Source organism: Phalaenopsis equestris, unplaced genomic scaffold (assembly GCF_001263595.1).
Source record: "Phalaenopsis equestris unplaced genomic scaffold, ASM126359v1 Scaffold214628, whole genome shotgun sequence".
In the NCBI taxonomy this organism is placed as follows: Eukaryota; Viridiplantae; Streptophyta; class Magnoliopsida; order Asparagales; family Orchidaceae; genus Phalaenopsis; species Phalaenopsis equestris.
Genome location: NW_018233397.1, coordinates 238,300 through 255,291, shown reverse-complemented (window position 1 = coordinate 255,291; position 16,992 = coordinate 238,300). Strand labels below are relative to the sequence as shown.

Sequence of the window (16,992 nt, the reverse complement as noted above, 5' to 3'; positions counted from 1 at the left end):
CCGAACAAACCCCTGTGCAGTGCGAAGGAGGAACCCGAGCTGTTCGCAGAGAAGAAGAAAGTAGCGACAGAAACAAAATTGCGGGAGGTGCTGTTGAGCAGAAACAGTCGCGACATAGCTGCCGAGCTGAAGTAGCAAGCACTGCACTCGACGACGACGCACGACACAGCCAATGCGAGGTCACGAAGCTTTGCTAGACATGACGACAACACGATGCAGCCCGACAACGCGAGCTCTTTAGCCAAACGAATCCGAAGATAAAATTGAAGCGGTGGAAATTAGAGTACGACGTGATATTCACATGTAGCAGACGCTAGGGTTCGCCGTGAGGCGAAACCCTAGCAGAGCGGAGACGATGAGAAGCTTCAATGAAGCCATTATATATATATATGTATGTACATACATATATATGTATGTACATACATATATATGTATGTACATACATATATATGTATGTACATACATATATATGTATGTACATACATATATATGTATGTATGTACATACATATATATGTATGTACATACATATATATATATGTATGTACATACATAGATATATATAATCATCTTCTGCGCTCAACTGTATCATAACATGTTTTCCGTCGAAATGACTCACCTGCCAATCCCCAACCAGTTTGAAGTCTTCAAAAGCCTTCCTGATGATCTCCATCTTAGGGCAACCTAATTGAAACTTTTCAACTAGTGTAAATTTGTATTTTCCTGCACGAGTTGAAATTTCAGCGTCAGAAAAGAAAATTGGTGGTTTACCCGCCTTTTTCTCTACTTTTTTTATGAGATTGCAATCTCCATTTCCAGCAATAGAATCATGATAAATTTGCGGGAATACCGCACTATCTGCGAGTTGAAAAGTGGAGCTGCATTTGTGAACCATTGTAGCATAGGATGGTTTGGCGGAGTTATCACCGGCGAGGGCAGCGTAGGAAAGCCCTAAGGCCGTTACCGTAGCCAGTGCCAACCTGCAACATAGTGAGAGAGAACCTGCACGAGTGTCAAACGGCTTTGTCGCAGATCGGGTGGCTCTGTCGCAGAGGAGACGCAGTAGAAGCAGGAAGGTGTCGAGCGGTCAACCGACTGATGAGACGCAGCAGAAGCAGCTGTCGAGCAGCTCTACCGACTGATGAGACGCAGGCAGAAGCTGTCGAGCGGCTCTGTCGCAGACGAGACGCAAGCACGACCACAACACTGTCGCCAGACGAGACGACGCGAAAGGGAGCAGACTACGCAAGCGCGAGACGAAGCGAGAGACACTAGGGTTCGCCATGGGGTGGAACCTAGGAGAGCGGAACAACGACATGGTCTGACTTGGATCTGCTCACACAATGGTTATTGACAAAAAATCATTATGGAATAAAAACCATAATAGTGCAAGCACTGCAAGATGTTTGGACACCCGCAAGATAAATGTTTTAGGTTTCACCTATAGTTGATAACCAATAATCAAAAGCAGGAACACACTATTAGTGTACCCCATGTGCCTGAACGCGCTCCCAACAAATCTGAGGAAGGAATTACCACAAGACAGGAGTTGGTGTCTGCCGCTGGGATCCCTTCTCCTGACTATGTTACAATGTATAATGTTGGAACTGAAAATCAGGATAGTCCCGCAGCCCCTATTCAGGTAGCATCAGGTGCATTCAGGTAGCATCAGCCCTATTCAGGTAGCATCAGGTGCAGAGGTAACAATACACACTTCACATACATTGGAACCTATCTCGGTGACAACAACTGTCTTTCCTCCTACTGCGGTGCTAACATATTATCAGATCGAGGATTACATGAGCCAGTCTTCCGATGAAGAATGACAGGTTTACACTTCTCGGCGGAAGAAGAAGGCTGGAGCTCACTCCAGAGCTGCTGGAGCTCACTCCAACTTGGAAACTTAATGAATGATACTTTGGTGATTCCTGACAATGACACGACTCTTCAAAGTTTGTTATCTGCTTTCTCTTCTAAAACTAGAGGAAGAGGCAGAATTAAACTGACTTGTTCCTAGCTACTTGTTTTTTTGCATGTTTCAAATTTGTTTTACATTTTATTGAGTCTATCTCTATCTTTTTTTTTGGGTATTAGTATTGTATGATAGGGTGCCTCCTTTGGGCTCTTCTCATACTACCTTTATGTATCCTTTTCTATTTGTTTTACATTTTATTGAGCTAAATCAAGCCGAACACGAACGAATAAACTTTTGTTTGTGTTTGACTCGTTTGCTTAACGAACGAATTAAACACGAGTTATTTAGCGAGTCGAACACGAGCTGTTCGCGAACAACGAGTTTTTCTGATAGCCCTGTCTTAGGCTTCTTTTGGGATTTTTTTTTTCATTCTATTTTGTGTTAGGATATGTACAAAACAAAGAACTCTCTGTTTTTGAAAAAATGAGAAGTTTTTTAGTTTTTATTATAGTTTGGTTCATAAAAGTTGCCTTTGGGAAAATATAATGGAAGTTGCGGCCTAAAGCCAGCTTAATATAACTTTAAAAAAAAAAAAAACCAAATAAACCGTTCTAAACGAAGCCTTAATAATCTAGTATTTAAGTCCTTTAGACTAATTTTCTTTTGTTTTCTTCAGCCAACATGATTGGTATAACATATGGAAGTTTTTTTTTTCTTTCATTATTTTAATGTAGAAATTTAACGTATAGAAAACTAAGTTTAGCCATTGAGCATTCTATTAAAGAGTAAAATTATTCAAACTTTCAGAAAGGATGAGAAAGGATGTATCAATATTTATAGTAACAGCCGTTTATGGACGGTCATTTTGTTCCTTTGCATTTTCCTTCAACTACTGGTTAACTTCCTAATGAGAACATGTTATTTACGCACTGTATAAATTCCTCTTTTAATTCCCTGTAGTGTTATTCGTGGATATAAATAATCAATTATTTTCCAGCCTGGCCTTCTGATTTGTTGCTCTTCTCAAAATTTTTGTAAAAAAGTTTCTAACATATTTTTCATCTAAAATAATTACTAAGAATCTTTTAATCCTTGCAGGAAGATTATTGACAGCATTGGTTTGCGAATATCTTGATTGGGCTCAGCTTGGTCACACTCTCAAGGTTTACTTGCCTGAGTGCAATTTGGTGAGTTTTTTCATATCTGGTTCATGAAATTTTGCTGCCTTCCAATTCAACAATGTTCTTAGCCATTCCTCTTTTGGCTAATGATATGATTGCAGGAAAAGGACTTTTGGAAAGCTGAGTTACGTGAGTTTAGTAGTAGAGATGGCTTTGATATTAATAGGAATAATGAAAGCAGGCCTGTGCTTTTTGATGTGCTTGAAGGTTTCCTGAAGTCACAGGTATTGGTATTGCTCTTTTTGTGTGTGCGTGTTATATATATATTTATATATTATCAAATGTACCAATATGTACAGTGACACACTGACATAATAATGAACTTTATTTATAAATTCTAAGAATGCAATGCAAGCATAGTTTCTTCGGTTTTTTGTTATTCCCTGTGTGATAGAACGGTGTTTAACATCTTTTGAGGAACTTTTCAAAAATATCTACCAGATTAAAATTCACATATCATGTATAAATGTTTGATGATATGTAGTTTAGTTTAAACATCGGATGACAATTTTTTAGAAAATGACATGATCGAGAAACAATGTGCTCAAGGATAATATTTTGTCAGATGCCTTTCTGTTTATAAAAGTTGGGTTATCTAGTATTTCTATTTATATAACTTGATACTGTGGTGTTTATGACCTAGTGTAGGTGCCAACATATTGATAGGAAGTTGCTCAAAATAATGTTGGAGGGAGGGGATGTAGAGAATGGGAGATGTAAGAGGAAGAATGTGATGTAAGAACATGATTATCAATTCTTTGGGTACTACACGTGTCTATTCATGTTTTACTTGGAATAATGACACTAATTCTTATTCTAGAGGTTGATAGGTTAAAGAAGAGATTAATTTCTTTGTAGAAACGTGTTCATTATAGAGTTAAAACTGTGTGAAAGAAGTGCGAGATTAATTTCTTTGTAGTCACTCTTTTTTGATGATATCTAAAATGAGCTTTTTCCAGACCATATATAATATGAAAAGGATTGTCAAAAAGATCCTTGACTCTTTGCAGTGGGTCATTTTAATCTGAGTTTATAAGATGTCAATTTTGCCCCTTATTTTTAATATTGGTTGAGATAGTCCACATTGATGGCTATTTTAACCCTCTTTAGAAATATCTTGGAACTGTTTTGGCACTTTTAAGACTTTGGGACTAAAGTGCTCCATGTAAATAATCAGAGAACTATTTTGACACTTCGCTCTATATGATATGTTTGGTGAAGTGGATTTTTCCTTCAAGGAAATTACTTTTGCATGCATTATATTCATGCACTGAAAATGCCCTTTTTTAGGATTAGGCACAGAGCAGGGATTAGATGTCTCATAATGGTTGATTTAAGCATACTACATCTTATCTGGGAGTTTTGGCGGTAGCTTAAAGTTGGGTTTACAAGGGTAAATTTGCATGAACTGGAGCTTATGATTAGACCTCTAGGCTTTTTTTTTTTAAGTAAAGCTGTTTTCATTTTAGGAGTCAGAAAGCAATTCCATCTTTTGTTGTTTTGCATATTTTCTTTTTGATGAAATATTTTTTCAAGTTCATTAATCTTTTTTAGCATTTCATATTGTAAATGAAACAATTCCTTCTCTATTGACTTTTCTATCGACATTCATTGGCAACTTTTGACATTCCTACCCCGCTGAAGTAATAATTTTGAAATCAAAGGAACATTTGTTGTTTGACGTATATTTTGATTTTTCCAGTGTAAATGGTGCATACATTCTAGTGTAAAAAATGATAATCATGCTAATTTGGTGAATTGATGCATCTAGGGTCTTCCCTGATTTGGTGTGTATGATTTGGAGATTTGACAAGGTTTTACATTAAAGGCAGGTTTACATACATGCCACCTAATTCGTATGTATTTACATATCTATCACCTTAACTTTGATTTTTACATTCCTTACCTATGCATGAAAATGTGTAATTTGATTTCTAAAAGTCAAAATAGTGGTATTTTTATAGTGGTATTTTTTATTTTTTATGTGATATGAAAGATTTGATGGTATAAATGTAAAAAATAAATTTTATGTGTAAGATTTGTAATACCTAAAAATTTGGTGGTGTGTTTGTAAATCTACATTAAAACAAAGTGACGCATGTGAGCTGCTCAAGAGATATGATTTAGTTATGACTCGGTCAATGAAGTCTTTCTTGGTCACTAAAGCAACATCAAAATGCATTGAAATTGTTGCTTGTGCAACTTAATTCTGCTTCATCATGTGTCTATTTAGGGGTTTTTAAATTTGGTTGATGGTTTTGCTCATGGATATTTACTATTTGCTATTGGGAATCTGTGTAACAACCTAGTCCAAGTTGATTGGGACAATCTTGTTTTGTTTTTTTTTGTTTTTTTTTTGTGAAGAAAGTTGAATGTAAAATCCGGTTTCACCAGGTTAATGGGAAAAACTAATAACACGTGGATTAGACAAGGTTAAATTTCGAGTCAAAATGATCTAATATTTAATCAAAGGGTTTGGTTGAGTTATTGTGATGTGGATCAACATTCTATTGGGTAACTTCCTAAGATCCTTTCTCTAGCTTTTTTGAACTTTTTTCCTTGGCTTTTACAATTATAATGTGGAGGTTCTATTGATTTAATATGCTATGGGTGCAATTCTTTGAGGCAATTCTTCTCCATTGTTATGTGTGCAATTCTTTGGTTTAGCTTTAGTGGCGTTCTTGCGTTGCTACTTTTTTCCTCTACTAATGAAATTTCTCTTTTTTTTATAATGATATATGCCACATTTTAAAGGAGTTTTAAGGGGATTTTATATTATCAATAATGGTCCATTTACCAAATTTTTTTTTTAATAAATCACTTTCTTGCTCTGGTTTAACTTTTCGATCAAGTGATTGAAATTTATTGCAGGGGTTATGTCCCTATCCAAACATGAGGCTTGCTTATTTTGCTATTCGCAGCTTTCTTTTAACTCTTTTTTTTTCATCTTGTAAATTTACTTGTTGGATTGGTCGTGCAATTGATTTTAATCAAATTTGATATAACCTGGCTTTGGATGAGTGCTTGAATAACTTTGTTCTAAATTTTTATTCATAATTGATTCAATTTGATTTTTCCCTTTTTTTATACAAAGTATCTAATTTTTATTTTTCACTGTTATTTATATGTTAAATTTTGTGTGCTTGTCGTATGTTTTTTATTTTTCACGTTAGATTTAAATGGGAAGCTTTACAAAATGAGAGGCTGTTTGGATCACTTTTATTATTTTTTTAAATTTATTTTGTTTATATTTTTATTTAAATTGAAACATGTTTGATGGAGTTAATTGTTTTTAAAAATACTCAAAATATCTTTTAGTTGTTTTGAGTATTTTTAAATTTAAGTTGATTTTTTTTTAAAAGTATAAAGATATAAAAATTATCCGCCAAACATATTTTTCAAGAAAAAAATAAAAAATAAAAACAAAGGTGAGAAATAAAAATTAATACCAAATGGGCCCTAAGGTATCAGACTTGGTAATCATAACATGAATTCACATAATGATAGGGTTTGTTAGCACTGCAATAAAAGATTCAGTGTAAGTGAAATTAATTTAGCTATGATTCTAGATAATTTTATAACTAATTTGAGATTAAGAATGATATTCTGACTGTGTAATTGTAGGATATTTTCAAATTTGGTAATAACTTGGAGGAGTTTTTTTGTATCATATGATGCCTAATTTCAAAATAATTGATTTTTTTATGTAAAATTAATGAAACTCGCTTAATATTTTTTGTTTATTGCCATTGCTAAATGAAAGCTGATGTAAACCATTAATTCAATGGATCATATTTTTTATACATTAAGCAAAAAAATGAACTTCATGTTCAATTTCAAGACTTTAAGCATTGTGAATATAGTTTGCTCAAATTTGTTCTAGTGTTTTGATTTCTTGAATTTAAATTTTTTTTGTGTAAAGATTAGTTTGTTATCAATATCGTTTTATTAAATTTGTTCGCAAGTTATTAAGCATGATTAAGTTATAGTTCACTCAAGACAATAGGGAAGACGTTATGCAACGTTTTAGGTTTGAGTAGTGTTACAATCATCTTCCTATTCCTCTTAGAAATGTTACATCTTTTATTAATGTTTTTAACAAAAGTTATGAGAATGTCATGTAAAGCCTGTCAAGTACAGTCATGCAACTTTTGGACCTAAAACCGAGATAACAATACCAAGGTACAAATATCTTTTTTGGTTAGATTGATCACATTGGAAAAACTATAATTCATGCATATTCTCTGAATAAATTTATAATCCATATTAAAAAAGGATCAACAATTATAAAATTTTTATGTATATGATTTTGTTAAATGTAAACCTAAACTTGATGTTACACCAGAAAATGTTCATAAAGACGAACCTAAAATTGAACAGTAGCTAAATCTAAGTTTAAAGTCGAATGTGCTTGATACCATTTATAAATGAAAACTACAAAGAGAATCTAAGTGTATCCTTGAGTTTTTAATTGAATAAATGTACATTCTAAAATTGATTAATCTATTGAATAATCTGATAATGCAGCTCTTGATGAATTTGTATTGAAATTATCTCTGCGTTTACAAGTGAAATTGATATTCTTTTTATTTTTTTGCTCTAGTTTTTTTAGTTATAAAATTATATGAAATTATTAGTCTGGTGAAATTTACATACCAAATGACTTTTTAATGATGCTTGCTTTTAAAAGATATGATAGCTACAATTTCATAAATTTCATTGAAATCATAGATAATTAATTCATCATTATAATTATAGTAAGCATGTTTCATTTAAATCAAACATATGTGGCTTGTCAGTTATGAAAATCAACTATCACCTATTACGAAATCCAATAAATATAATTTTTAAGGTTTTCTTGTCTTTTCCTCTAGGAGTTAGTTGTTATGTTCCATTAGGAATCATCTAAGTAATTCAGCATTGGATCATATAATATTATGTTATATGCATAATCATAAACATTTGTCAAATGAAGATGCTTACCACACTTTCATACATATGCCTCAATATGACTCATCACTAAGGGGAGATCCTGCATTAATTACCACAATCTTGAAGCGCTGAAGTGCAATTATATTTAGCGTTTATTATGGGGCATTTACATACATACTGCCCAAATGTATTTACATATCTAATGACTAAAATTTTCTTTTAACATTTATATCAACCCAATCTTTCATATCACATAAAAAATACCACTATTTTAAATAATAAGAAATATACCTTTTCACGCGTAGATAAGGCGACATAAGAATTGAGTGATATGTATGTAAAACTTCCTTTTCTTTTAAGTACAAATATTTGCACTTGAAAATAGGGAAGCATAAAGACAAGGATTATGGTATTGTGTGACTTTGCATAGTAGTTCTACACAACATTGGTTTGTTCAGGATATCACGAAATTAATTATTAGAGCTTAAAAAGATCTTCTCTCGAACTTGATTTATCCATCGATCATATCATTAATGCAGAATCATTCCATGTTATTTGGAAACAAGAAAAGAAAAAAACTCTTGAGATTGGCTATAGGACATAAAATAAGATAAATTACACCCAAATGTTAGATCGAATTTTTTTCATAATCCCCTAGCATTGTGATATTTTTAACTTATAAAAAGGTAAAATAAACCTTTTCATGCATAGGTAAGGCAACATATATGTGAAAATTGATGTTTAGATATGAAGAAGACATAAGAATTTAGTGGTATGTATATAAATCTTCTTTTTCTTTTTCATGCAAATATTTGCACTTTAAAATAGGCAACTATAAAGACAAGGATTATGGTATTGTGTGACTTTGCATGGTAGTTCTACACAACATTGGCTTGTTCAAGATCTAACGAGATTAATTATTAGCGCTCAGAAAGATCTTCTCACAAACTTGATTTGTCCATCAATCATATCATTAAAGTAGCACCATTTCATCTTACTTAGAAATGAGAAAAGATAAAAAAAAAACTCTAGAGATCAGTTATAGGACATAAAATAAGGTAATTTAAATCTAAGTGGTTGAACAAATTTCTGTTCACTTGCGCTAGCAACACAACACATTATAGTATTGCATCAAATCTGTAGGCCGTCGAGGAAAGGGAACATTTTGAAGAGAAGGAAATCCCAATTGCTCAAGAAAGGAAAGTCTTTGGAGAGAAGAAAATTCCACTTGCCTTTGAAGCTTTCTAGTGGTTTAGTTTTTCTTGAAGATCCTTGAAATCTTGTTTAGTATCATAAGATTTAATTGTACTAGATGTTTCACGAAATCTGACCTATATCTATTCACTTATTACAACAACAACAACAACAACAACAACAAGAAGAAGCCTTTATCCCACTAAATAAGGTAGGCTACGTGTGTACTTTTTCTTCATTGTGTTCTATTGAGTGTCATATTTTCATTTAATTATATTGTATTAAGATCATTTTTTATACAATATGCCCAATTCCTTTTAGGTTTATCTCTGCCTTTCTTAACATAAGTTGAATCTAAAATATCTACTCTCTAGATCATCAGACGGTCGGCGTTTAATGTGACAAATCCATCTAAGACGACTCTCTCTAATCATGTCTTTAACTGGAGCTACACTAACCCTTTCACTGATAGATTTGTTCCACAGCTTGTCTCTATGTGTCAAGCCACTCATCCAACAAAGCATTCTCATCTCGACAACACTTAACTTTGTTTTATGCTTCTCTTTTAAAGGCCAACATTCTTCGCCATAAAGTATTGCAGGCCTCATCACCACCTTAGAAAATTTTCCTTCAAGTCTAAGCAATATTTTTCTATCGCACAATAGGCCTGATGCATTCCTCCACTTCAACCAGCCAACCTGAATTCTACTAATAACATCCCCGTCTATATCACCATCACTCCGAACAATAGACCCGAGATATCTAAAAGGTTACACCTTTTAATGATTTGATCACCATTAGTTACAACTTTGCCACTAGAGCTACTACTACTAAAATTATAGTTTATGTATTTAGTTTTAGATCTACTCAAACGGAGGCCTTTAGACTCTAATGTAGACCTCCATAGTTTAAGATTTTTCCCGAACTCTAGTTTTATGCACAAGGTACAACCTCTGTCCCTTCACTTATTGCTGTAATTAAATATGGGCTGCATATACATTGAGCAAATTTACTCGTTGATTGCTTTATCACCTGGATGAAGATTTACTTACATGCCACTCAATTCTTATTTATTTACTTTTCTAACACCTAAAAATCAATTTTTACATATATATGCTACCTTATCCATGCATGAAAAGGTGTATTTCACTTTTAAAAGTTTAAATAGTAGCTTTTTAGATGTGGTATAAAAGATTTGGGTGTTATAAATGTAACAAGCGAAGTTTAGGTGTTAGATATGTAAATATGTAAGAATTGAGTGGTATGTATGTGAAAGCCCCTTATTACTTTCTCCTAATGAATACCTGGCTTCTTTTTTTAGACATGATTTGTAGTGCTATTGGATATTAGTGTTGTGTGAGAAGTAATAGATGAAGATTAGCCAGACCATTCTGTATCTCCCTTATAGGTTTTTTTGTGTTGAGATGTCTAACGATGTATGATTCGGAATTTTGTAACAAAAATATAAGTTAACTCGACGTTAAACATGTAGAAAATGATTTGAAGGTGAAAAATTCATATACAAATGGGTGAGAGCTTGAATGAGCAAGCACATTCTTTGGTTAAATTCATTAATTATTAACTCGAACACAAATGAGCTCAAGTTTGTTAAGGAGTTGAATAACATGGTTATACTTCGTTCATTTGTTATCGAATCGAATATGCTTGTTGGACATATCAACACTTCTTTTTTCTTAATGATTTGGTAGTTTGAATTTTTTTTAATTTTTTATTTTTATAGTGCAATGTTTTTCAAGGCATTATGAAATGTCCATATTTTTTGAGAATAATTGGTGATTTTTAATAGTTAGCCTTTATCCCACTAAGTGGGGTCGGCTATATGAATTATTTTTTCTCTATTGTGTCCTATTGAGTGTCATATTTCATTTAACTCCAATAAATGAAGATAATTTTTATACAATATGCCGAAGTCTTTCTAGATCCATCTATGCCTTTCTTAATATAAGTCGAATCTAAAACATCTACTCTCCTAACCGGATCCTCTCCTAACCGGATCATCAGACGGATCATCAGATGATCGACGTTTACTGTGACCAAACCATCTAAGACTACTCGCTTTAATTTTTGTCCGTTACTGGAGCTATACCAACCGTATCACAAATTATATTCATTTCACATTTTGTATCTAAGTGCCATGCCCCTCATTTACCAATGCATTCTCATTTCAGCTACACTTAACTTAGTTTTATGCTTCTCTTTTAAAGGCCAACGTTCTATGCCATAGAGCATTGTTGATCTCACCACCATCTTATAAATTTTTTTTTTCAGTCCAAGCGGTACTTTTTATCACACAATAGGTCCGAAACATTTCTCCACTTCAACCGATCAACTTGAATTCTACTAATAGCATCCCCATCTATATCACATCACTTTGAACGATAGACTCGAGATATCTAAATAGTTCGCACCTTTTAATAATTTGATCACCCATAGTTACAACTCTGTCACTAGAGCTACTATTACTAAAATTACATTCAATGTATTCAGTTTGAGCTCTTCTCAACGAAGGCCTTTAAACTCCAAAGTAGTCCTCTATAATTCAAATTTTTCCTGAGCTCTTTCTCCTTTTTTATCCACAAGAAGGATATCATCAACGTAAAGCATACGCAAAGGTGCATCCCTCCCCCTATAAATGTCTAGTACGAGCATCCATATCTAAAGCAAAAAGATAAGGGCTTAAAGCTGAACCTTGATGTAATCTAACTGAAATAGAAAAATATTTGGCTAATCCTCCTGTTCGAACACAAGTTACAACTCTAGTATACATATCTTTAATGACTTGAATATAAGTTATATCAACACCTTTCTTCTCTAGAACTCTCCAAAAGATTTCTCTTGAAATCTTATCGTAAACTTTTTTCTAAATCAATAAAAATCATATGTAAATCCTCCTTATTCTCTCTGTACTTCTCCATCAAACCTCTCAATAAATGTATATAGCTTCCATAGTAGACCTTCCATAGTAGACCTGCCCGGCATAAATCCCAATTGATTATGAGAAATCTTTGTAGTACATCTTAACCTATTTTACCCTCTCCCATAATTTTAAATTATAACACATCAATTTAATTCTTCAATAATTTGCACACTCTTGTGCATTCCCTTTATTCTTAAAAATGGGGACTAAAATAGTCTTCCTCCACTCACGCATCTTTTTAGTCTTTAAAATAATACTAAAGAGTTTAGCAAGCCAAGAAACCCCCAAATCTCTTAAATATTTCCACATTTTATTTGAGATATCATCATGTCCTACAATTTTTCCACCATTATTTTTTTTAAAGCTTTCTCAACTTTTTGTTTATTAATGCGATATTAAAAGTGAAACATTTTGTTATTATTAACAATATTAAGATTATTAAAGTCAATCAAATTTTAGAAAACTTCTTTGAAAAGTTCATCAAAATAACTCAGCAATCTATATTAAATATTTTTTCTCCAAGAAATGCACTTTTTGATTTTCATCTTTTTTACACTTTTTCTTGAGTTTAATCTTTACTTTTATTTTCTATTTATTTGACTAATTTATACATTTATTTCTTCATCATCTTTTGTATCTAATTTATTATAAAGATCACTAAAAACAGATTTTTTAGCGTCACCGTTTGTTCTTTTAGACTCTCTACGGGTCATTTTATATTTTTCCCAATTATCTAAACTTTTACGTTTGAATCAATTTTTGTAACTGAACATTGTATATTATCTTTTCTTGTACATTATTATTCCGCCATCTATTTTTATCTATAGAAAGTTTTCCTTTTAATTTCCCAAGTATATCTTTTGCCACTTATTTAATAGTATTTGTTACTTTATCCCACATTGAATTTATTTTTTCATGCACATCCCAAATCTTGAAATCTTGAAGTTTACTCATAAAAATGATTTTATGTCTTATTGGTGTCCCCATCTAATTCTATAACAATGATTCATAGTATTCTTTATTTAACAACTCTTCATCTTAAAGTCCAGAACTAATAATCAATGTTGTGTACTTAAATTTTCACTTGAAATGATCTTACAATCATTATATTCTCGATGATCTCTTCTTCTCATAAGAAAATAATCAATTTGTGTTTTATTAGATCCATACAACTAATAATATACTCATGTCTTTTTTTGAACGAAGTCTTCACAATAACAAAATCATAAGCTAAAGCAAAATCTACTATGACCGAATCTTTTTCATTAATCACTCCAAAATCACAACCACCATGAATATTTCTAAAATCTTCTACCACTCTGCCTACATTTTCATTTAAATCTCCTCTATTAAAAGTTATTGCTTCAAGAAGTATCGTTTTTATTAATTCTTTTAGGTCATTCCTGAAATTTGTTTTTTAGAACTTATATCTAAACCCATTTGAGGAGCTTAAGCTGTCATAATATTAAAAATCTTAGTATCAACAACTATCTTAAGGGCTATAATTCTATCTCCAATTTGTTAATTTTTACAAAATTATATTTCGAACTCTTATCTATAATTACAACTACACCATTTATAGTGCGTCTGTTATCTGAACACCAAAGCTTATAACCTAAGCTTTCAATCTCTTTAGTCTTTTCTCCAATCATTTTATTTTATGAATACTTATGATATTACTTTTTCTATAAATCATATTAATTAATTTCATTAATTTAAATGTGAGATTGTTTATATTTTAAGATCGTATCTTAATATTAGTTGTTTTGACTAACTTCTTTACTCACATCCGTTCGTAATGTGAGAGCAGTTGCTTCTTTGACACTACCCCCAAGTGCCGATGTAAGAGTCCTTGCACACTTTTCACTGTATTCATATCATACAGTGTGTCGTTTCCAGGGATTGTTCTAGCATTTACACAATGATCAAAATGATTCATGTCATGATTTTTTGACAAATTTTACGCAGGCTGTTCATTAGCTAATGCAACCCTTTACACTTCACATCTGAGACTTGGGACTCGGCAACGGCAGTGTTTTATATATATATATATATATATGCATATAACTTGACACAATTGAATTGTTTTGCTGTTGTTTGTGTTCGACTCGGTATTACTGAAATTAATGCTTTCTTCTACTTGTTTACATATACAGAATTTGTTGCAAACAAGGGGTGGAAGAAAATTGGATGTTGACTCTGTATTGAGTGTGGATGCCCGGAATACTCGTAGACAACCTTCTTCAACAATCGTCGGTGGCTTGCCGCCCTTAGGAAGGTAAATTGCGAAAATTCTGGCACTTTGAGCAAATTTTTTTCCCCATTTTAATCTGGCCTCTTTTTTCTGAGCATGTTTTGGCTGTAATTATTCAGGCATGGCCAAACTTCACAGTCATCAGGTAAGCAAAAGTATTTTCGTACTTTTTTTTTTGGTAATGAAATTTTCTTTCTAAATATATGTTTAAATGTATTCTTTTTCCGTGTCCTGTGGCGTTCAGATCGAAGGTTAGGAGCCTCTGCTACCAATTTTCGAAAGGATGAGTACAATTGGAGATATGAAAATGACCTCGCTGAAGATGTGCTCAGAGCTTCCAATGCGCTGGAGAACATTCAGCTGGACAGAAAAGCTCGTACTTTGTCTACATCTTGGAGGTAATTTGCAGTTTGAACCTTCCCAGTAATCCCTATGGTTAAAGAACTTTAAAATTAGATTCATTGTTGTGGCCTTGGCTTTTGATGCTTGATGCTATGCATTTAATATTTTTGTTAACTTTATTTTTGTGGACAATGTACCTATAACATTGAAACATTTCTTATTTTAATTGAATTATAAAATCCCTATTTGCCCTTCTTTAAACACTTGTTTTAATAATCTTTTTACTTCCTAACTCGATCACCAAAGTCCGGCTATCATTTTGTGATATATTTCTAAAATCTCGAATTTCTAAGATTATATTGTTGAAGGAGCTAGCTTTTTTATCACATCAAGTATGGCTTGCCCAAAGACTTCTAATTTTACCTTTTTGTGACAACTTATTTTGAAAGACTAATTTTCTTTCAAATCCCACGATCTTATCTTGGTTCAATTATCTTATTTGGTGGCAATTTCCCCATGTTACACCCTATTATTTCTTATTTTTAGAATAGCCGCGCTCCTAGGTTTATTTATCATATTCTCACTTAAATATCAAAATTCACCATAAAACCTCAATGATTTTTTTTTTTTTCATCATTTGTTAAATTCTCAATTGTTTGTACATTGGCAAGCTCAAGTGCACGGGTTTAATATTTTACTTTTTTTTTTAATAGGTGTAAGATTTGTAAAAATGCGTAGTTTTGATGGCATAGGCATATATGCATAATTCTCCCCATTTCTTTTGATCGAATGGAGTTTGAGTGTTGGGTATTAGAAAAAATGTTTAGCTTGGAAAAGAACAACTTTAAATTTGGATTTGTACAAAAAATAAGACTAGTTAATGAAGAAATTTTAGAGAGGAATTGTTAGGGACATCTTTTCATGGTAATTGATAGCTTATTTATGTGATTTTGATATTTAAATCAAAGCGTGTAGAATGAATCAGTAATACGCGTAAAAATGGTCTGATTTAAGATAACCTGGATACAAGATTGAGAATTTGCCAAGAATCAGTTTAATATTTATTCAGTTTATTACTTCTAAACTCACTGTAAAATGAATGAAAATTGAGAATTAATAAAGATTAATTATGATGTCATTATACATCAGCATCAGTAATTATTTAACAAAACTAATATATTCATGGAGTCATGGTGATAGTTTTCATATATATATATATATATATATATATATAAAAGAAAAAAAAATTTCATTTTATAAATAAGGAAGATTTTTATTTTAAATATGCAAATATTCCTGATGCAGGAACGCTAGTGATGGCTTCGTTGAAGATGATGCAAAGGCAGAGCGCTTATAGTTTCTTAGGATGCGCAGGGTTTGCCATGTTTCTCTTAATTTTTTCTATTTATTCTTGAGGATTATTTTTTCTGTGATGATACATCGCTCTGGTTCCTATGTTAACTTTGAAAGGGCTTTCAAACTCAAAATGTTTCCTAAATATTTTACACGAGGCATATTGTATTAATAGCTTTGTATAGTTCAGTAGTCCATTGGGCATTTACATGAATACCATCCGTTTCTTATGTATTTATGTATCTATCACTTAAATTTTATTTTTAAATTATACCACCCAAATCTTTGATATCACAAAAAATATGAGTGAAATACAACTCTTCTTGCATAGGCAAGGGGGCATAGAAGTAAAACTTGAATTTTTGTTGTTAGATGAGTAAGTACATAAGAATTGAGTGGTATGCATGTAAATTTTCCTAAATATGCCATGTATTGACTGCTTTACTAGTGAGCAGACGATGTAGGAGCTACCCGGGAGCCTATTTCCATGTCTTTGCAGTATTTCGTGATCTACTACAATCCCACGATCATGTGGGCTGCAGTTTTTGTTCTTGGACCAAATTGATCTAGATTTTTTCTTTGTTGTGGAGTCGCCTGTCCCTCTTGTGCCACTCATCACTATCCTCTTATTATTCAATTTTTTTAATGTTTGAAATTGAGGAGTTTGTTTTGGATAGCTGTTGATGTCATTTTTCTACCTTCAAGGGTTGTTTTAGATATTGAGTGGTGCCCTGTCTATATCACTCTCCCGAGGTGGTGATTATCTTCAATATTCCCTTATATATCCTTCCCATATTGCTCTTGGTTGTCCCTTATTGCTGCAGCCACCCTTGAACAATTGATGTTGTTCTTCTAACAATTCCTCGTTGTCCAACTGTAATCCT

At 32.4% G+C, this 16,992-nt stretch overlaps 1 protein-coding gene across 1 annotated transcript in view; it reads left to right on the top strand.

Annotated features, from left to right (window-relative positions):
- The window catches only part of LOC110037075 (protein TONNEAU 1b-like), a 45,862-nt gene extending 29,582 nt beyond the window's left edge, over positions 1-16,280 (top strand). Inside the window, exons 3-8 of the mRNA XM_020741651.1 lie at positions 3,013-3,101; positions 3,197-3,319; positions 14,316-14,437; positions 14,533-14,558; positions 14,658-14,811; positions 16,061-16,280. Coding sequence (XP_020597310.1) covers positions 3,013-3,101; positions 3,197-3,319; positions 14,316-14,437; positions 14,533-14,558; positions 14,658-14,811; positions 16,061-16,112 — 566 coding nt within the window. The 3' untranslated portion in view covers positions 16,113-16,280. The remainder of the gene's footprint in view (positions 1-3,012; positions 3,102-3,196; positions 3,320-14,315; positions 14,438-14,532; positions 14,559-14,657; positions 14,812-16,060) is intronic.
- Positions 16,281-16,992: the final 712 nt, after the last annotated feature.